At 41.8% G+C, this 22927-nt stretch overlaps 1 protein-coding gene across 4 annotated transcripts in view; it reads right to left on the reverse strand.

The window, feature by feature from the left end:
* Positions 1–22927, reverse strand: part of PCYT1B (phosphate cytidylyltransferase 1B, choline) — a 122802-nt gene that overhangs the window by 20729 nt on the left and 79146 nt on the right. For 2 of the 4 annotated variants that reach the window (XM_055081880.1, XM_024115243.2), the window contains exons 6-8: positions 16299–16441; positions 13432–13620; positions 74–304 (exon numbers count right to left, since the gene is read on the reverse strand). In XM_055081880.1, the coding sequence (XP_054937855.1) occupies positions 200–304; positions 13432–13620; positions 16299–16441 (437 nt within the window). In that variant the 3' untranslated portion in view covers positions 74–199. Of the gene's footprint in view, positions 1–73; positions 313–13431; positions 13621–16298; positions 16442–22927 lie in introns of those variants that run through there. The other 2 variants (XM_055081881.1, XM_055081882.1) reach the window with 2 other exon arrangements.

The raw sequence follows: 22927 nt of genomic DNA on the forward strand, positions 1-22927 counted from the left end.
CGAGTCTTGTGGTGTGTTTTGGGGTGTCTGTGAACTTATTATGATTTTAGGCAGCCTCTCTGCTAATGGGTGGGGTTGTGTTCCTGTCTTGCTAGTTGTTTGGCATAGGGTGACCAGCACTGGAACTTGCTGGTCGTTGAGTGGAGCTGGGTCTTAGCATTGAGATGGAGATCTCTGGGACAACTCTCACCGATTGATATTACGTGGAGCCAGGAGGTCTCTGGTGGTCCAGTGTCCTGAGCTCGGCTCTCCCATTTCCGAGGCTCAGGCCTGACACCCGGCCAGAGCACCAAGACCCTGTCAGCTACACGGCTCAGAAGAAAAGGGAGGGTAAAAAAGAAAGAAAATAGAGTAAAATAAAATAAAAGTTATTAAAATAAAAAAGGTTAATATTATTAAAATAAGTCATAAAAAAAGAGCAACCAAACCAATAAACATAATCCATCAGTGATAACACATGCTAAAAACTAAACTAAGATCAACATAATAATCAGAAACTAGTCAGTCGCATACAGCAAGCCCCAAGTCTACAGTTGCTCCCAAAGTCCACTGCCTCAATTTTGGATGATTTGTTGTCTATTCAGGTATTCTATAGATGCAGGGTACATTCAGTTGATTGTGGAGAATTAATCTGCTGCTCCTGAGGCTGCTGGGAGAGATTTCCCTTTCTCTTCTTTGTTCGCACAGCTCCCGGGGTTCAGCTTTGGATTTGGCCCCGCCTCTGCATGTCGGTCGCCCTCTGGCATCTGTTCCTTGCCCAGACAGGAGGGGGTTACAGGAGCGGCTGATTAGGGGGCTCTGGCTCACTCAGGCTGGGTGAAGGGAGGGGCACGGAATGCAGGGCGAGCCTGTGGCGGGAGAGGCCGGCGAGACGTTGCAACAGCCTGAGGCGTGCCGTGTGTTCCCATTTTATAACTGAAATTTTGTACTTTTGACCCCCTTCACCCATTTGGCACATCCCCCACCCTCTACCTTTGGCAGCCACCAATCTGTTGTCTGTATCTATGATCTCATTTTGCTGGATCATAGGTTTTTTTGTTGAGTTGTATAAGTTTTATATATATATATATTTTTAGATATTAACTCCTTATCAGATATGATTTGCAAATATTTTCTCCCATTTGGTAGGTTGCTTTTTCATTTTGTTGGTTTCCTTTGTTCTACACAAGCTTTGTACTTTGGTGTAGTCCCATTTGTTTATTTTTGCTTTTGATGCCTTTGCTTTTGGTGTCAAATCCAACAAATCATCGTGAAGACCAATGTCAAGGAGCCTACCACCTACGTTTTCTTGTAAGAGTTTTATGGGTTCAGGTATTACATTAAATTCTTTAATCCATTTTGAGTTAGCTTTTTGTGTATAGTGAAAGAATGGTCCAGTTTCATTCTCTTTGCATGTTGCTGTCCAGTTTTCCTAGCATCATTATTGCAGAGACTTTTTCCCCATTGTATATTCTTGCCTCCTTTGTCATAAATTGACCATATATGCATAGGTTTATTTCTGGGCTCCCTATTCTGTTCCATTGATATATGTGTCTGTTTTTATGCCAATCCCACACTGTTTTGATTACTATCACTTCGTAATATAGTGTGACATTAGGGCACACGATGTCTCCAGCTTTGGTCTTTTTTCTCAAGATTGCTTTAGCTATTGGGGATCTTAGGTAGTTCCATATGAATTTTAAGATTGTTTGTTCTATTTCTGTGAAAAATGCCATTGGAATTTTGATAGGGACTGCACTGAATCTGTAGATTGCTTTGGGTTGTATGGACATTTTAACAATGTTCTTCCAATCCATGAGCACAGAATGTCTTTCCATTTATTTGTGTCTTCAATTTCTTTCATCATCATCTTATAATTTTCAGTGTACAGATCTTTCACCTGCTTGGTAAAATTTATTCCTATGTATTTTATTCTTTTTGATGCAATTGTAAATGGGATTGTTGTCTTAATTTCTTTCTGACAGTTTTTATTAGTGTGTAGAAATGCGACAATTCTTGTATGTTGACTTTGTATTCCTACAACTGAACTGAATTTATTTTTTCTCAGTTTTTTTTGTGGAGTCTTTAGGGTTTCTTATATATAATATGTCATCAGCAAATAGTCACAGTTTGTCCTTTCCAATGTGGATGCCTTTTTGTTTCTTTTTTTTGCCTAGTTGCTATGGCTAGGACATCCAATACTATGTTAAATAGAAGTGGTGAGAGGGGCATACTTGACTTGTTCCTGATATTAGAGGAAAAGATTTCAGCTTTTCATTGTTGAGTATAATGTTAACTGTGGCTTGTCATATATGGCTTTTTTTATGTTGTTGAGGTACATTCCCCTCTCTACCCTTTGTTGAGAGTTTTTAATCATACATGGATGTTGAATTTTGTCAAATGCGTTTTCTGTAGCTCTTGAGTAAGCACATGATTTTTATTCTTCATTTTGTTAAAGTGGTATAACACATTGATTTGTGGATGTTGAACCATCCTTGCAGCTCTAGAATAAATCCCACTTATCATGGTGTATGATCCCTTTAATGTATTGTTGAATGTGGTTTGCTAATATTTTGTTGAGGATTTTTGCATCTGTGTTCATCAGGGATATTGCCCTGGTAGTGTTCCTTCCTTTTTTTTTTTTTTTTTTTTTTTCCTTTCTGGGAGACTTTGAACATGATCAGTATTCTTTAAATGTTTGAGAGAATTCACCAGTAATGCCATCTGGTTGTGGACTTTTGTTGGGTGGGTTTTTGTTTTTTGTTTTCTTTAGCTTATAACAGAAATTTATTTCTCACAGTTCTGGAGGTTGAAAAGTCAAAGATCAAGGTGCCAGTATGATTGAGTGAGGAGCCTCTTCCTGTTCATAGCCTTCTTGTGTCCCTGCAAGGTGGTAGGAGGCAAGGGAGCTCTCTGGGGTCTATTTTATATGAGTATTAACTTCATTTTTGAGGGCTCTGCCCTCATGACCTACTCACCTCCCAAAGGCCCCATCTGCTAATACCATCTCATTGGGTGTTAAGATCTCTACGTATGAAATTGGGCGGGGAGGGGCACAAATGCTCAGACCATAGGAAGTAGTATATGTGAAACTTTATATATTTATACATATATATAATATATATAATATTTTTTATTTTTTTAATTTTTATATTCATTTACAATGTTGTGTTAGTTTCAGGTGTACAGCACAGTGATTCAGATATATATACATACATATACATTGTTTTTCAGGTTCTTTTCCCTTATAGGTGATTATAAAATATTGAGTGTACTTTGCTGTGCTATACAGTAGGTCCTTGTTGGTTATCTATTTTATATATAGTAGTGTGTATATATTAATCCCAAGGAGGTTTTTGATTGACTAATTCAATCTCCTTACTAGTAATCAGTCTGTTTGGATTTTCCATTTCTTCACAATTCAGTCTCAGTAGGCTGTATGTTTCTAGGAATTTATCCATTTCTTCTAGGTTGTCTCCTTTGTGAGTTGTAATTGTGTTGTTGTGAGTCCTCCTTTCTTTTCTTGATGAGTCTAGCTTAAGGTTTGTCAATTTTGTTTTCAAAGAACCAGCTCTTACTTTTGTTGATCTTAACGACTGTCTTTTTAGTCTGTGTTTCATTTATTTCTGTTCTGGTCTTTAGTTCCTTCCTTTGGGCTTCCTGTATTATTCTTTTCCTAGTTATTGGTGTGTAAAGTTATGTTGAGGGTTTTTTTGTTGTTTCTTGATGTTGGCATTTATTGATACAAACTTCCCTCTTAGAACTGCTTTTGCTGCATCCCGTAAGTTTGGGTGTATTGTATTTCCATTTTTATTTGTCTCAAGGTATTTTTTGACTTCTCTTGATATCTTCTTTGACTCACTCGTTGTTCAGTAGCATGCTGTTTAATTTCCACATATTTGTGAATTTTCCAGTTTTCTTCTCGTAATCTATTTCTGGTTTCGTATCATTGTAGTTAGAAAAGTGCTTGATATGATTTCAGTCTTTTTAAATGTGTTACGACTTCTTTTGTGGCCTAACATATGATCTCTCCTGGATAATATTTCATGTGCACTTGAGAAGAATGTATTGATATATTCCATTGCTTTTGGATGGACTGTGCTGTAAGTATCAACTCCATCTGATATGTCACGTACAGCTGAATTTCTGTACTGACTGGATGATCTATCCATTGATGAAAGTAGTGTTTTAAAGCCCCCTACTATTACTGTATTGTTGTCTTTCCTTTTTTAGGTCTGTTAATACATTTTGGTGCTCCTATGTTGGATGCATAAATATTTACACGTTATATCCTATTGTTTGATTGACCCCTTGATCACTGTGTAATGCTTTTGTCTCTTATTACCGTCTTTGTTTTAAAGTCTATTTTGTCTTAGTTACCCCAGCTTTCTTTTGTTTTCCATTTGCATGGAATATTTTTTTCCAACCCTTCCGTTAAGTCTGTGTCCTTATATCTGAAGTGAGCGTCTTGTAGGCAGCAAGTAGATGTGTTTTTTATCCATTCAGACACTTTTAATTGGAAAATTTAAATCATTTTCATTTAAAGTAATTATTGATAGGTATGTAAATATTGCCATTTTGTTAATTGTTTTCTGGCTGTTTTCTAGTTCCTCTGTTCCTTTCTGCTCTCTTCCTTTGTGATTTGATGACTTTCTTTAGTGTGTGCTTAGATTCCTTTATCTTTTGTGTATCTACTATAAGTTTTTACTCTGTAGTTACCATGAGGCTTACACATAAAAAATGTATATAACAGTCTGTTTCAAGTTGATAAAAACTTAAGTTTGAGCACACTCTAAAGCTCTACATTTTTACTCTCCCTCCTAACCCCTGCCAGATGTCTGACACTTTTGATGTCACCTTTTACATCTTTTAATCTCTTGTAGCCCTTAATTATTGTAGTTATAGTTATTTTTACTCACTTATAAAGCTAGTATGAAGGTCTTAACCTTCATACTAGCTTTATAAGTGATTCATCCATCACCTTTATAACATTATTCTTAGTTTTGCTACATATTTATATTTACCAGTGAGATTTATACGTTCATATGTTTTCCTATTAATAATTAACACCCTTTCTTTTCAGCTTAAAGAAGTCCCTCTAACATTTCTCCTAAGGCTGGTTTTGTGGTGATGAGCTCCTTTAGCCTTTTCTTGTCTCCTTCAGTTCTGAGTGACAACCTTCACCCAGTAGAGTATTCTTGTTTGTGGGTTTTTTCTTTCAGCACTTTGACTATATCATGCCATTTCCTTCTGGCCTGTAAAGTTTCTGCTGAAAATGTGCTGATAGTTTTATGGGGGTTCCCTTATACATGACAAGTTGTTTTTCTCTTGCTGCTTTTAAGATTGTCTCCTTGTCTTTAATTTCTGACAATTTAATTATAATGTGTCTTTCAGTTCATCTTATTTGGAACTCCCTTTGCTTCCTGGATCTGGGTCTCTGTTTTCTTCCCAAGGTTAAGGAAGTTTTCAGCCATTATGTCTTCAAGTAAGTTTTCTGCCCCTTTCTCTCTTGCTTCTCCTTCTGGGACCCCTATAATATGAATTTTGGTTGGCTTGATATTGTCCCATAAGCTCCTTAAGCAACTTTCACTTTTTTTCATTCTTTTTTCTTTTTGCTGCTCTGATTGGGGTGAGTTTCACAGCCCTGTCTTCACATTCACTGATCTTCAGCTTCATCTGGCTGTCGGCTGTTGAATCCCTCTATTGTCTTTTTCAGTTCAGTTATTGTCCCTTTCTGGTAGCTATTGGTGACCTGATGTGAGTCAGAAGGAGAGCAGAGATGGCATCTACTGGCCTCTGTGTTTGGAGTACAGTTGAGTAGGTCCCTAGATGTGTGCCAAACCAAAAAAGTCGTCCCTCAGGCCATAGCTCCAGGACAAGCAAATAGGCCACTTTCACAGAAAGACTGGGCTCCTGGGTTTGTTGCCTCTTGCTGTGTGCTGTGCATGGTACCTGGACGAGAAGTCTTCTCCATTGGTTACAGTCCTGTGGGATTCTTGAGCATAAGCGCCACTGGCCAGGTGATCCAGGTGATCTAGTGGTATCTTGGTGGCAGCCAGAAAAATCAGGCTGCCAAAGGAGGGTACAAGCTCCTTTCTGGAAGTTATGAGCAAGCAAGCTGAAATGAGGCAGAGGGAGAACACAAAGATGGCACCCACCAGCCTCCATCCCCGGAGAGTAACCAGCAGGCTCCGAAATAGTATGTTAAATTATATACCTGCCCCTCAGGCTGATGCTTTTTTATTTTAATTTATTTATTTTTGGCTGCGTTGGGTCTGCTGCACGGGAGCTTTCTTCAGTTGCAGTGGGCAGGGGCTACTCTTCGATGCAGTGCGTGGGCTTCTCACTACAGTGGCTTCTCTTGTTGCAGAGCACCGGCCCTAGGCGTGCGGGCTTCAGTAGTTGTGGCACGTGGGCTCAGTAGCTGTGGCTCACAGGCTCTAGAGTGCAGGCTCAGTAGTTGTGGCCCACGGGCTTATTTGTTCCACCGCACGTGGGATCTTCCTGGACCAGGGCTTGAACCCGTGTCCCCTGCCTTGGCAGGCAGATTCTTAACTACTGCACCACCAAGGAAGCCCCGATGCTTTAACATAAGTAAATAAGCCTCTTTTACATAAAAATATAAAAATAAAGTCTTTCACAATGGGAGATTATTCAGCTTTAAAAAGGAATGAAATTCTGATACATGTTATAATGTCGGTTGGACCTTGAAGACATTATAGTAAGTGAAAGAAGCCGTACAACAAAGAACAAATACTGTATGATTCTACTTATGAGGTACCTAGAATAGTCAAATTGATAGAGATAGAAAGTAAAGGGGTGGTCCCCAAGGACTGGTTGGGGGGAGTGGGGAAATGTGAATTTACTATGTAATGGGTACATAGTTTTGTTTTGTTTTTTTTGCTGTACACGGGCCTCTCACTGTTGTGGCCTCTCCCATTGCGGAGCACAGGCTCCGGACGCGCAGGCTCACGGGCCCAGCCGCTCCGTGGCACGTGGGCTCTTCCCAGACCGGGGCATGAACCTGTGTCCCCTGCATCGGCAGGCGGACTCTCAACCACTGCGCCACCAGGGAAGCCCGGTACATAGTTTTAATATGGGATGATAAAAACAAAGTTCTGGAAATGGATGGTGGTGGTTGTTGGAAAGCAGTGTGAATGTATTTCATACCACTGAACCGTACACTTAAAAATGGTTAAAATGGTGAATTGTATGTGTTTTTAGTGCTGTTTGAAAACATTAGCATTGGACCTCGTATCATGTAAATCTGTTTTTTCTAAGGAAAAAAAAACGAACACACCATCAAGGTGTTTTTTTTTTTTCTTTAAGTAATCTCATATCAGATGGCAAATTACAGATCCACGAGGCTGATTGATTGGATTGAGGCTGAGGGAGTTCGTGGTCCAGGAAGAACTGAAAACTTGCACCTGACTTAAGGTCATTCTCTCCTGTTACTCCAGGGAAAGGGTCTATGTTCACATGGTAAAACAGAATAGAGCCATTTTCACTTCAAACAGGAAATGATTCTATTTTCAGAGTCAATGGAGGAATATAATGGCAGATCATTCAAAATGATATGTAATATTTTAAAGGACAGCATATGTGGCTGGGGTACTAATGTTTAAACAGAATGCTATCTTGGTTTGAATTGCTTGAATTCCCAGAGCAAACATGAAGTTTCGCTAGGAAGTCAGTCAGCATCCCCTGATCCTGACTTCTTGACCCTCAATATCTTGGACATGAACAGGGTTGCCTCCTACATAGCAACAAAGCTTCAAAATTTAGCTCCTTTACAACCCTTGCCTTGAGACGGTCTGTCTTTCAGAGACACATCCTCCAAAGAGAGGTAATACCAGGTCTCTGTTGGGAAGGCTTCCCTTTGCAGCTCTGGTTGGGTTACAGGCTCTCTTCTGAGTATGGGTCAAAACTAGTTACAAGAATCGAGCAAACAGTTAACTAAATAGAGTGGTAGATGATAAAGTTGAAAATTAACATATTGGTCTCTGACAATCCACCCATCAGACTGAGTAAAAGGGGACTGAGAATCTATTACAGCAGTTGAAAAGTAGATTGCTTGCTTCAAATTCTCAAAAGCAATGGTGGTAGCCAGCTGCCAAGGTGGCCCCACCTGCTGGTACTCACGTCCTTGTGTAGTGTCCTTCCAAAATATACAAGGATTAGTCTGTGTAACCAATAGAAGATGGTAAAAGTGATGCTTTGCACTTCCAATGTTAGATCATAAAATACTATAGCTTTTTTTTCTTAGACTCTCACTCCCTCTGGAGGAAGCCAGCTGCTATGTCGTGAGGACACTTGGGCAGCCTTGTGGAAAGACCCACATAGTGAAGAACTCAGGTATCCAGTCGACAGTGACATCAGAGTGGAAGAGGATCCTCCAGCCCCAAATGACTGCAGCTCCAGCTGACATCCTGACTGCCAACTTCATAACAAGACCCCAAGTCATAACCATCCAGCTAAGCTGCTTCCTGACCTTCAGAAACTATGTGAGATGTTTGTTTTTAAGTCACCAAGTTTGGGGGTAATGTGTTATACTCTAATAATGAGTACAGCCATGAACACCATGATTTCTTCTTGCTTAGGAAGGAAGCCAACAGTCCCTGTCCTGAATCTAGATGACCTGACCTAATGTGCCCTTTTGGCAACTGGCTTTGTCACAAAAGCCTTAAAGGAAGGGTTTTGATAGACCCTAGTTTCTCCACAGTGCCACACGCTAGCCAAAGGAGAGTGAAGCAAAGTGACTGCATCCCATGGACATTTCTATTATGAAGGGTCCAGTGCTGGCCTGGAGAAACCGGCTTGGGCCCAGGCTCCATCCTGGTACCTCCAAACTCCTATGAGACCATTGGAAAGGTTCATAATTTTTCTAGACCTTTGTTTCTTTATAACACTGCTATAATACTACCCTCTTTTGTGGTTAAAATGGGTAGACATAAAAGGACTATGTAAAAAGGAGTTGAACCTACTATACAACTTCTAGACAGTAACATCACCACCACCCTCCACTCAGAGAGGACTGTAAGGTTTGGGGTTTTATATCCTCGTTCTTGATTCCAAACATGAGGTCACTTGGGGGAGACTTGAAGACTCTCTATACTGTAAGGTGCAAACACAAATATTCCCTGAGGCCAGGTGGGCAGCATAAAGGTGTAAGGTTAGAGAAGGTGGCAGCAAGGAAGAGTGGGGGAATGTTATAGACACAGTCAACTGGAGAGTTTGTGCCCTCCCTATGAGAAAGGTTTAAACATTGTTAAGGGCCAAGCAAACCAAGTCTGCCTACTGCAATCGAGCCACCAAACGCTAAGTTGTAACCAAGCCCTGTCCAGCACCATAAGCAATAGAAGGCTAAGGGTATATGTTGATCTAGCAATACAGATATACAGATATCTATAGAGAGCATAGATATATAGATCAGTATAGACATGAAGGATTTAGGCCTCACCGTATCCTTCGCAGGTGCTGGAAAGTTCTGTGAATAGGTCTTCATCACACAGCTATTCGTTCAATCTACAAACATTTAGGGAGTACCCACTATAAGCTACATGCTAAACCTGTTGTACCAAATTTTGTACCTTTCCAAGTTTGGGTTATTTGTATCAGTACTATATTGGCACGTTAACACAGATTCTCTCTTTTAAGAAATGAGTTCCAGTCCCACATCCACAAATAATTATTATAATAATAGCATATTCATGGAAAGCAAATTACTTAACTTGGCGTTTAACATCCTTGTAACTACTCCTGTACTTTTAATATCAACAGAAAAAAAGTAACATCTAAGTCTGGCTGATATGGTAAATTAATGTTAATAACAGTTTTGACACTAATAGCAAGTTTTAAAAAGAAAAACCTCCAGTATCTTAGCTGGGTTTCATTTCTTAAAAATCACCTCAGCTCACTGTCACCAGATTCCCCTAGTACAATTCCAGCTACTATGCCACCTTCACTGGGAGCCCGAAACGACTAGAGTCTGTCAAGTTGCTATGTAAATGATATCCTTTCCCACCTTTGCTCACTGCAGGTGGAGGAAACATCCTCCCGCTTGAGGTACAATACCAGCGCTTCTCAGCAGAGACACATTTCTGAATCCCTGCAAGCAAATGAATGCCTACATGGTTTCATTTTTTAAAAACCACTAGTTGTTTCCTCAGAGCCTGAATAATAGTTAACATTTTTCACAACTAATTAATTAAGTACACACTAGATTAATGAGAAATTTCAGACTTGTTACAGAGACCACGGAATCCCAGAGAACAGGGTCTGCGCTTTGTCTTCATGTCCTTCCCTAGTACCATGCACATACAAGGACGTTAATCAATGTCCCATGAATTAAAGTGAACTGAGCTGAAACCCAGGGAAAACGAAAAGGAACCCAACCCTTAGCTCCTCCACTCTTACAAGCTCTTTCTAGAAGTCATCAAGGGCTCAAGCAGCCCCTTGCATACCCTCCACCCCTCTCAGACTCAGCCAACAAGACATGGTTGGCCTACGACAGCTGCCTCTATAATCACTTAGAGGCTGCTAGGCTTTTAAGCAAAGCATCTCTTCTAACTTCTCAAACAAACATTGTTCTTTTTTTCTATTTGAGTGTTTGTTTTACTTTTAGATAATCCTATAATGAACCAGCTCAAATGAGCAGAGTCAGCAGTGACAACCCATCAATAAAATAAAGCCAAAGTGAATTTTGTCAGAGACTTCTCCTGTCATAATAGGAAATCTAGGCTACTTAAAATCAGGAAAATCAAATGGAATCGTTCCTTTTTGTTCTAAAAGGAAAGTTAGTTAGCTTTAAAACTATCGCTTTCCAGATATCCCATGCCCTTGGATTGGAAAAATTAATATTGTTAAAACGGCCATACTACCCAAAGCAATCTACAGATTTAATGTGATCCGCATCAACTTACCCATGACATTTTTCACAGAACTAAAACAAATAATCCTAAAATTTATGTGGAACCATAAAAGACCTAGAATGCCCAAAGCAATCCTGAAGAAAAAGAACCAAGCAGGAGGCATCACCCCCGCAGACTTCAGACAATACTACAAAGCTACAGTAATCAAAACAGAGTGGTTTTGTTTGGCACAAAAAAAGACATATGGATCAATGGAACACAATAGAGAGTCCAGAAATCCACACACGTACAGTCAATTGATCTTCGACAAAGGAGTCAAGAATATACAATGGAGAAAAGACAGTCTCTTCATCCAGTGGTGCTGGGAAGTTAGCACATGTAAATCAATGAAATTAGAACACACCCTCTCACCATACAGAAAAATAAACTCAAAATGGCTTAAAGACTTAAACATAAGACATGACACCATAAAACTCCTAGAAGAGATCATAGGCAAAACATTCTCTGACATAAATTGTACCAATGTTTTCTTAGGTCAGTCTGCCAAGGCAATAGAAATAAAAACAAAATAAACAAATGGGACCTAATCAAACTTACAAGCTTTTGCACAGCAAAGGAAACGATAAACAAAATCAAAAGACAACCTACAGAATGGGAGAAAATATTTGCAAACAATGTGACCAACAAGGGCTTAATTTCCAAAATATACAAACAGCTCATACAACTCAATAACAAAAAACAATCCAATCCAAAAATGGGCAGAAGACCTAAGTAGACATTTCTCCAAAAAAGACACACAGATGACCAAGAGGCACATGAAAAGATGCTCAACATCGCTTATTATTAGAGAAATGCAAATCAAAGCTACAATGAGGTAGCACCTCACACCAGTCAGATGGCCATCATTAAAAAGTCTACAAATAATAAATGCTGGAGAGGGTATGGAGAAAAAGGAACCCTCCTACACTATTGGTGGGAATTTAAGTTGGTGCAGCCACTGTGGAAAACAGTATGGAGGGTCCTCAGAAAACTAAAAATAGAATTACCATATGACCCAGCAATCCCACTCCTGGGCATATATCCAGACAAAACTCCTCTAATTCAAAAAGATAAATGCACCCCAATGTTCATAGCAGCACTATTCACAATAGCCAAGCCATGGAAACAAATGTCCATCGACAGATGAATGGATAAAGAAGATGTGGTATATGTATACAGGGGAATACTTTGTAGCCACAAAAAGAACAAAATAATGCCATTTGCAGCAACATGGATGCAACTAAAGATTATCATACTAAGTGAAGTAAGTCAGAAAGACAAATACCATATGACATCACTTACATGTGGAATCTAAAATATGACACAAATGAACCTATCTGTGAAACAAACAGAATTAGACACAGAGAACAGACTGGTGGTTACCACGGGGGAGGGGGTTGGGGGAGGGATGGAGTGGGAGGTTGGGGTTAGCAGGTGACACAAATGAACCTATCTGTGAAACAAACAGAATTACAGACACAGAGAACAGACTGGTGGTTACCAAGGGGGAGGGGGTTGGGGAAGGGATGGAGTGGGAGGTTGGGGTTAGCAGATGTCGGCTTTTACATATAGAATGGATAAACAACAAGGTTCTACTGTATAGCACAGAGAACTATATTCAGTATCCTATGACAAACCAGAATGGAAAAGAATATTAAAAATGTATATTTATGTACAACTGAATCACTTTGCTGTACAGCAGTAATTAACATGGCATTGTAAATCAACTATAATTCAATTTTAAAAAACTATCTTTTTCATAGAACCCTCATTAACTCTGCTGATAATACTGGTTATTTACTCTGGAAATGCGTGCACAATAGAAATACCAATGGAGTAGAAGGTGGTTTCCAGAATTTTCTTTTCCCTTTCTATAATTTTCACTCAGAATTCTATATAGAATTTAGGCAAGAGACCCTGTCTACATTTTCTGTCTTAGTTTTAAGATTCAGATCATGGCCTCAGTCCCCCAAGACCTTTATGCCTATCCCAGCACACACATACCATGGGGAAAAAAAGGGGGCAAATCAGGGCATGATAAGTACAGAGACAGTCCTACCTCTTCTTTCTCTCTCTTCCAACCAATGAAAGAGGAGTTCCTGACAACCAAAGGCAATCAAGGCAGCTACATTTCTTTTGCATCCTCCTCCTCTGGTTGATCCAACAGGCATCAGTTCCATGATGCCACTGACCCACTTCACCCTTACCCCCAAGCTGTGCATCATCCACCTGGGAGACTGGGATGAGCTACGGAACCAACCTCTGCGGTAACAGACATTCAATGACTACCAAATGGCTTCAGACTCTGGATAAGAAATAGAAATAGAGACCAGAGCTGGCTTTGGGCACTACTGGGTGCCATATTGAGAGGAAAAGCAGAAACTAAATAAGGAAGTGACACAGACTTGAAGTCATTCAGGCTGATGCCCAAAGTGGAGGTCACATATTGGACTGAGATAAGAGAACCCCCGAGTAGTTCCTTGGAAAGGAGGATAAACTGAAAACAGCCATTATTGCAGGGCCAAGTGAAGTAATTACATACCCATGCTCCATCAGGCCCAAACAGTTCTAGGAAGTTGCCAATGAATTCCCTCGATTTCTCTTCCCACTTTTGAATTAGATCATGACTCTTTTCTTCCACTCTGTTAACAAACTCCTTTGATTTTTCCTCCACGTTTTTGACCTTTTCCTTCATCTTGTCTACCTGGTTTTGGAAGCGGTACTTCTTCTCCTGGTCCAAAATTAAAGGAGAAAGAAATGGATTTATCCAGGAGGGCATGGGAGAGATCAATCATTCACAGAATGGTCATATTTTATTTCAACTCATGTGTGTTCTTAACCTGAAGAGTCAGGATGCTATTTCCCAAAGGCTGGATTGACAGGAAGGCCCTCTCTTGTAAGTGACTTGTAAGAAAAGTCACTTCTCATTAGTCTACTTCAATGTGTACAGTGAAGTACAAGTGGTTTTAATGTTCTCTTTCTTGTAAATACTGGAGTTGAATTCACTTATATAAGAGAAGAACCAAAAGTATACATTTGCTCTTCATTATGGAGAGATACTGGGTGAATACAGCCCCTCAATTCTCCTGAGACTTAGACAAAAATATGAATTGTACATAGAATGGCCACTCAGAAGCTACCTGAGCTCCCTATTGTACCGGGACATTGTTAAAACCAATATTGGTTGAAATATTGGCTGGGCCTTAGAACCCATGTGTTATACTAAAATTGTCACTGTCATGATATTTGCCATTAAGCTAATGGAACTGCATCAGTTTCCTTGGTAACGAAGAAAGATTTTGTTCTGACAGCTTCTCTGGACTGGGATTTTGTTCATAGCCTTTATGCAGCATTGCTATACCTATGTGCCTGGAAGGCACATATGTTGGGCAAGTCACGTGTCATCTCTAAACCTCAGTTTTCTCATCTGTACAATAGGGATAATTATCGTCCCTACCCTCTAGGGGTGCTGTAACAATTAGATAAGATAATGCATGTAAAGTGCTTGGCACAAAGCCTGGCATTTAGTAGAAGCTTCAGTGTGTGTTGGCTGTTTGATTAGTATTACGCCGCAGAGGCATTTAATCACGTTACCTGGTGAGAATGGAATCAAAACCATGAAAATAAGATGAAACAAAGGCTCTTTTCCTCCATGCAATCATAATACATTTTCTCCTGGAGAGGTAATAAGGTTTATCGCTTTTCTTCACTATATGGAACTGAAGTCCATTTCATATTTCAGAATTTTTTGAGCCAGGTACAACATTACAAAACTGGGTCAGGATTCCCTGATCTAGACTTTACAAGCCTTACTGCAGCCTCAGGGTGGGGTGTGAGCTACCTGTGCTGCCAGCCAGCTATACATAATACGTGGTTACTATCTATATGCAGCTCTCAGGAGCAGCACGGAATACTAGAATGAGCACTGGACCACGAGCCAAAAGGCTGGGAGGCCGCTGCTGCCTCCACCTCTACTTTGCTTGAAGGACTTTAGCCACATCCCTCTCTGAGCTCAGCTTTCCTCACTTCTAAATTCAGGGAGTTGGACTGGGCGACGGCTTCCTGCCACCTCTGAGGTCCTGTGATTCATCTACACGCCCATCCAACACATTTGATTTTCTCTCTGAGCCGCGGCCAGGTCTCTTGTCACAGAAAAGCAACGGGCTCATCCACACTGACTACACGGTTCCTTGAGCTAAGTGGCTTATCCACAGGCCGTTGAAAGAGCGTGAACAATAACTTTTGGAAATGGCTCGACATGCTTGGATGGGTTACTGAATTCAAAGAACAGACGATTTAATTTATTGAAATAACCAGGGCTTTATGCTCTATACGATACCAAATAACCACTTTGACGGAATTCTTTTCAGCCACTTGTTCTGCTGCCACTTGAACCCGACATTTTCCATTTTGTTGCCCAGTTTGTACGAAGCCACAGAGCCTGGACGCCCAACACTCCCTGCCTCGTGAGGACAGCTAATAATCACTGACTTCTGATTCCTGAACCCTTCCTCATTCGGAGGCACGGATGATCGATTTGTGTAAGCTGCTGGACAACTGTGGCTGCACATACTTATAAGCATCTAGTTTTGGAGAAAAATCGCTCTTGGACAATATCTGTTTCAAGGGGTGGAAATTCTGTATGTACGGAGAGTTATTTTACTCAACTCCATGAGCGCCTCGGAGTCCAGGCCAATACAGTCATCCAGACTCACAAGCATCACCTCCAGCAACTGGGCTGCCCTCTTTGCTTTTTAACAGCTTGTTTTGCTTGTTTTAAACCTTGTTTTAACAGTTGCTCTATTATTAAACTAACAGCAGCTCTGTGGGAACAATACAGCAGAAATACAAAAGGAAGCCAGAGACTTTGGGCTTTATTTAAGCAGCTGTAATTTCTCTGGACAAAAAAAAAAAAAAAAAAGCAGCTGTTAAAGTTTCTAATGAGCATCTGTAAGGCCTTAATAAAATGAAAGTTATAAAATGTTAAAACCAGAAAGCATTTTCTCTGGGTTTAGCTTTTCACTGCCTCTGCCCTGCTTCCTTCCCTTTGAACAGAAGACAACTCTTGCCTTCTGTGAGGGCAGATCTCCCGGAAATCCTTCACCCAAGTCTGAGAACTCTAAAGGGGGAGGTTGGGGTGAGGAGAGGGAGGGGAGGCAGCCCCTTTTAGAAAATGTGAAGCTCACTCACTACCTGTGTGCCTTGGTCAACTTATGTTGACCCCTTTGGACATTGGTTTCTCCATCTATAAAACGGGGATAATAATACATCACTGGGCTGTTATATGGATTGGATGAGACAAATGTCAAACATCAAGAATACCACGTGGCATATACTAAGTGATTAACAGACAGTGGCAGCAGTAGTGTGACGCGCTGGCCCTCAGAGGGTACGGGGTGGCACACTTACATTTATAAAGCTGACATTCAGTTCCTTGGCTGTGTACCCTCTCTGGAGATTGCGTCGGGCATAAACATCATAGTCACGGACAATCCTGGTGATGATGTCTGATGTTGAGATGCCTTCCGTTCTCTGCGTTGGAACAAACATTCCTGTTCGAATAGGAAAGACAGAATAAAGAAAAACAACTAAGGTGGCCCCGGGTGACCCCTTTTCTTGAATGGCCCTCCTTTCCAGGACAAAGTGGCAGCTCTTAGGTGTGTCAGTGAGGCTTTCACATCTGGCCCCAGCTGACTCTGCCAGGCTCAGTTCCGGACCCTCCCTCCTTGCCATAAACACTGTGTGTTCGTCATCCTAGACCTATTCCCTGGATGCACCAGGCGCTCACCCGTCTCCCGACATTTGCTCATGCCAAGCCCTTCTTTCCTGCCCCAGATCCCCCTTCCCTGCCCACAGCATCTGCAGAGTTGCTCCTCATCCTACAGGGTCCGGGTTCAAGGCTATGCCTCTGCGAAGTCTTTCCTGACATCACCAGGCAGAAACCCCAGCACTTAGAATATAAACTTGATTTCCATTAACAAAAGTATTTTAGATATCCGTCTCCTTGTAGAAACGGAACATTCTGAAAGCACAGGTTGTGCCTTGATCATCTTTGCATTCCCAGCACCCAGCTCAGTGCCCTGGTGTCCAGCACATGGAAAGTGCTCAATAAATGCAAATTAAATGAATAAGTGAATGGAGAATAACAACCGAGTCAACGAATTAGATCACAGCAACTCCCCTTCTTCCCCTGGGAGTTCTGCGTCACATTACAGCGAAGGATAAGAAAAAGGGTGGACTATTTTTGTGGTCTCTGATTGAAAGACATGCCCAGGGGATGCTAGATGATATTATCCCTCTAAGAACAATCTACTCTGAATGGTGGTTTCACCACTCAAAGGCCCTTTCATCTAGACTCTGTGGGACTGAGTAAAAACAAACAAGCACAGAGGATGCCAATTTCTCATAGAACTTCCTTAAAGTCCTCAAAGATATATTTGGGTGTACCAATACAGGGCCATAAAGAAGTCACAAATGTGATCAAAGACAAGAAACTGGTGAAATCAAAGATGACACAAATAGATGCAAAGATATACCATGTTCTTGGATTGGAAGAATCAAATTGTTAAAATGACTACACTACCCCAAGCAATCTACAGATTCAATGCAATGCCTATCAAATTACCAATGGCATTTTTCACAGAACTAGAACAAAAAAAATTTTAATTTTTTAGGGAGACAAAAAAGACCCTAAATAGCCAAAGCAATCTTGAGAAAGAAAAATGGAGCTGGAGGAATCAGGCTCCCTGACTTCAGACTATACTACACAGCTACAGTCATCAAAATAGTATGGTATTGGCACAAAAACAGAAACATAGATCAATGGAACAGGACAGAAAGCCCAGAAATAAACCCATGCACCTATGGTCAATTAATCTATGACAAAGGAGGTAAGACTATACAATGGAGGAAAGACAGTCTCTTCAATAAATGGTGCTGGGGAAATTGGACAACTACAAGTAGAAAAATGAAATTAGAACATCCTTTAACACCATACACAACAATAAACTCAAAATGGATTAAAGACCTAAATGTAAGACTGGATACTATAAAACTCTTAGAGGAAAACAGAGGCAGAACACTCTTTGATGTAAATTGCAGCAATATCTTTTTCAATCTCCTAGAGTAATGGAAATAAAACACAAATAAATGGGACCTAAATGAAACTCAAAAGCTTTTGCACAGCAAAGGAAACCATAAACAAAACGAAAAGACAGGGCTTCCCTGGTGGCGCAGTGGTTGAGAGTCCACCTGCCGATGCATTAGTCTCCAAAATTTACAAACAGCTCATGTGGCTCAATGTCCAAAAAACAAACAACCCAATCAAATAATGGGCAGAAGACCTAAACAGACATTTCTCCAAAGAAGACATACAGACTCAATCAGAAAATGGGCAGAAGACATAAACAGACTTCTCTCCAAAGAAGATATACAGATGGCCAAGAGGCATATGAAAAAGATGCTCAACATCGCTAATTATTAGAGAAATGCAAATCAGAACTACAATGAGATATCACCTCACACCAGTCAGAATGGCCATCATCAAAAAGTCTACCAACAGGGAGTTCCCTGGTGGCCAAGTGGTTAGGATTCTGGGCTTTCACTGCCATGGCCCAGGTTTAATCCCTGGTCAGGGAACTGAGGTCCTGCAAGCCGTGCAGTATGGCCAAAAGTAAATAAATAAATAAAACACGCTCCTCTTTAACAACAACAACAACAAAAAGTCTACAAACAGTAAATGCTGGAGAGGGCGTGGAGAAAAGGGAACCCTCCTACACTGTTGGTGGCAATATAAATTAGTATAGCCACTATGGAGAACAGGATGGAGGTTCCTTAAAAAACTAAAAATACAGTTCCCATATGATTCAGCAATCCCACTCCTGGGCATATATCTGGAGAAAACCATGGTTCAAAAGGATACATGCACCCCAATGTTCACCGCAGCACTGTTTACAAGAACCAAGACATGGAAGCAACCCAAATGTCCATCGACTTATCATACTAAGTGAAGTAAGACAAAGACAAATATCATTTTGCTTATATGCGGAATCTAAAAAATGATACAAATGAACTTATTTACAAAACAGAAATAGACTCACAGACTTAGAGAATGAACTTATGGTTACCGGGGGAGGGATAAATTGGGAGACTGGGATTGACATATACACACTGCTATATTTAAAATAATCAGCAAGGACCTACTGTACAGCACAGGGAACTCGACTCAATATTCTGTAATAACCTAAATGGGAAAAGAACTTGAAAAAGAATAGATACATGTATATGTATAACTGGATCACTCTGTTGTACACCTGAAACTAACATTGTTAATCAACTATACTCCAATATAAAATTAAAATTTTGAAAAGTATCTGGTTTATGCTTGCACTTCTATTGTCAACTGAAATGACGTGTTGGCAGTTGAGATCTCTCTAATATGATAATGGTCACTCAGATATCAGGCATGAGACAGCATGATGGACAGAGCCTAGGGACAAGGGTGCTGGGTCCTCCGTTTGTACACTTGGGCAAGTCACTCAAGCCTCAGAAGGCAAATTACTTAACCTCAGCCTCCGAAGCTGAGAAATGAGGTGGCTACACAAGATGACCTTGGCCTCATCTGTGCCGCTTCCCTCTCCCTCACTCCTTACGTCCAATCAATTTCCTTCTACTCACCAATCTACTTCCTAAATGTCTCCCTGGTTCACCCACTTTTCTCCATCCTCCATCTAAACCAGTCTAACCCCATCTTGTTCAAAGATTACAGCAAGAGCCTGAAAACCAGTCTCCAGGGATGTCGCTTTTCTGTCCCCTCAATCTACTCTCCACATAGCAAGAGCCGCAGAACAGTCTTTCAAAATATAAGTCAGAAACCTGCTCAACATCCTTCATTGGCTTTCTACTGTCCTTTGTATTCGGATTCAAATCCTTGACTTGACTCTGAAGCAGTCTGCCTTCTCTCTTCCCTGTGCTTCTCTCCAGTCTCATCTCAGACCCGTGTTCCCCCTTCACTCCCTAAGCGAAGGCCCCTGTGCTACGCAGATGCAGCGGGCGCTGTGCTACGCAGATGCAGCGGGCACTCTTCTCATCGTTTTCTGGACTTCAGTGTCCTCCAAGGGCGGGGGCGGGCCCCTCCCCTCACTCTGCCACATACTCTCCACCTGGTTAACTCTCGGCCATCCACTGGGGTTCACCTTTAGCATCACTTCCTCAAGGAAATCTCTCAAACCCCAGACTGGGTCTTCCTGCTTATTATGCTCGCCCATGGTCCACTGCTCTCTTCCTTCAAGTATTCCCAGACAACTTGTTCCATAACTGCCTTTCCCACCTGACTGTCAGCTGCCTGAGGGAAGGAAACGCTCCCGCCTTATTCTCGTCTGTATCCTCAGCACTGGGTGACAAGCAGACACCAGGAATATTCGTTGAATGAGTGACTAGATGAACACTGATGTCTAAGTGCCTTTCCAAATCCAGTTCTCTCTGATGCTATGGACAGTGGTGAATTTGGCAGCCTTCTAGCCCCCACCAGGGCGTCCCTTTGGAGCTTTCCTTCGCCACCATCTGCACAGTGACAGTATCAGCAGCAGGGTGGCCCCGCTGTCACAGACAAAGCATCCAGTTTCTAATATACTGTGGCTCAGAGGGCAGAGTTGGGTTTGGCCCTGAGGCCAGAAACTTCTTTTAGCACCTTCTAAGAAAGCGGACTCAAATAGAAAACTAAGTAGAAGGCAGAGGGTGCCGACATATAAGGCCATGGATATAAATAGCACCCAACTGTGCACGGGGCTCTAGTGGGCAAAGAACCCTGAGGGGTCCCAAGCCAGGGGGCCTGAGACAACCTCCTCACCTTGGTAAGGGCAGCAGGGAGCTTCCTGGTGAGGAGGATGTCCCGTCTTTCAGGAGGCAGGCATTTCACTCACAACCACTGCCGGCTGAAATGTTAAGGAGATTCTCTAGCCACTAACTGCTTTTAGGAAGTCACTCAGACACTGGTGACGTGAGCTCACCGTTTCTTTGAAGCCACAGGGTGAAGTCTCTGTGGCTGAGTAACTGAAAGTTGGGGCTGGGGAGAGATTTGCTTTGGCTGGTTGGGAGGTAGGTCTCTGAAAGAAGCCAAGCCCTCTGCTGACATAATGAGGCACCCAGCTTCCTCCAAATCCTAATTATTGCTCTGCTAAAAATATTCAGTAATGAGCATGAACAAAGAACCTTTTTCATCATGCTTTTCAGAACTGCGGCATTTGGTTATGGAACTATTTTAAGAAGCAGCAAAGCACATGTTAATGAAGGAAACTTTCAACAGTAGTAGGCAATATTACAATGACGATAAGTAATGTGGACCTTATAGTCTACTTCATTTAAGCTCCATCTTTTCATCCAGCTTTGCTGGAGAATTTTGACATGTAGTTCTGACAAGCAGAGGAGAGGGCTGTAAAGTTTAATTCATGCCCTCGATAGCTCTGGCTTCATATAAAGTGATTTTTGACTTTCAGAATGAACCTCGATGAGAGGATAAAAGCCAAATGTGGATGCTGACGCCATTTCTGAGCACCTTTCTCCCACGACAAACGCTCTGGCCTTCTCTACCTGGGCCCCAAACAGATTTCTACCGTGGCTCTCCGTTGGTGAGGAATCAGCAGAGTCGATCAATGGACCACAAGAAAGCGTCCTTGTGCCTATGAAAAGTCACATGTAAGTCTTACGCCTGTGCTCCCAGAGCAAGTAAAATGCCACCTGACTATTCAATTTGGAGGTGGGAATTGTGGTGGATTAAAGATGGGCACGATTCCTGTCCCTTGGAATCTGAGCTGGCCTTCGTGACGTGCTTATAACAGATAGAATGTGGCGTAAGTGATGCTGGGTGGCTTCCAAGGCTAGAACCAGTGTCAACCCCAACTGAGCGCCCTGTCAACAGCCAGCACCTACTGCCAGCCACTTAAGTGCGCCATCAGGGACCTCCAGCCCAACTGGGCCAGTGTCTGACTACAACCGTTTGAGAGACCCTGAGCAAGAACCACCCAGTCAAGCCCTTACTGGAATCCTGTTCCACAAAATCATGAGCAAAATTAAGTGGCTCTTTTTTGTGGCCATGCCGTGCAGCAGGCAGGATCTTAGTTCCCTGACCAGGGCTTGAACCCGTGCCCCCTGCATTGGGAGGAGTCTTAACCACTGGACCACCAGGGAAGTCCCTAAAGTGGCTCTTTTAAGTCACTAACTGCAGCAATAATTTGTTATGCAACAATCAGATGATCCATTGCTTAGAGTTAGAAAAATACTGGACCTGTTTCTACACCCAACAACTAGAACTTGAGGTTTTCCTGATTCCTAAAATCAGGAAAGTAACTTTCTCTTAGCTCACTAGAGGCTATTCACCCAGAAATAAAACCACCAGTAAATGCTTGTTTCTGCTCTACAAGGCAGTCGAAGAACCGTCACCCCAGGACATGCTGACTCAATTAAACCTGGGGGTAACCCCTGGGGTAATTCTGGGTGAACCAGAATCCCTGGTCTGGATTCATGCTACTCTAAGTGAGCTTTATGAACCTGCAGTAGCTAACAACCTGGAAGCTCATTAGAAATGGGGATCTTAGGTCCCACCAGACCTACTGAACCCAAATCTGCATCTGAACAAGATCCTGCAGGGATCTGTAGGCACATTGACACTTGACAAGCACTTGTGTATACCAGGCCCTTCATGACAACTTCAGGAAAGGAGCAGCTTGCTCACAGCTCAGATCTTACAAAGACTTAAAAAGGTAAAACTCGCCCCATGCCATAACCCATCACTGTGTTACTGACACATCAGGCAGTTTCTCCCCTTCCTCCCTCCTCTCCAACCCAACAAACCCCACCCCGCCATGTTTCCTAGCAGCCTTCCAAGTCTAAAGCGTATGGGGTTTCCTTTCTTGGAACTCCTTACAAACAAGACGGGTATCTGAGAATGTCAGGCCTCCCATTCTTACCCAATGTTCCTGACCGCCAAGGGAGCCCTTTCTAAGAGAACACTACAGACCTGACCAGCTCAGGGTAGCGTGGAG

The sequence above is a fragment of the Physeter macrocephalus genome, chromosome 21 (genome assembly GCF_002837175.3).
Source record: "Physeter macrocephalus isolate SW-GA chromosome 21, ASM283717v5, whole genome shotgun sequence".
Taxonomy (NCBI): Eukaryota; Metazoa; Chordata; class Mammalia; order Artiodactyla; family Physeteridae; genus Physeter; species Physeter macrocephalus.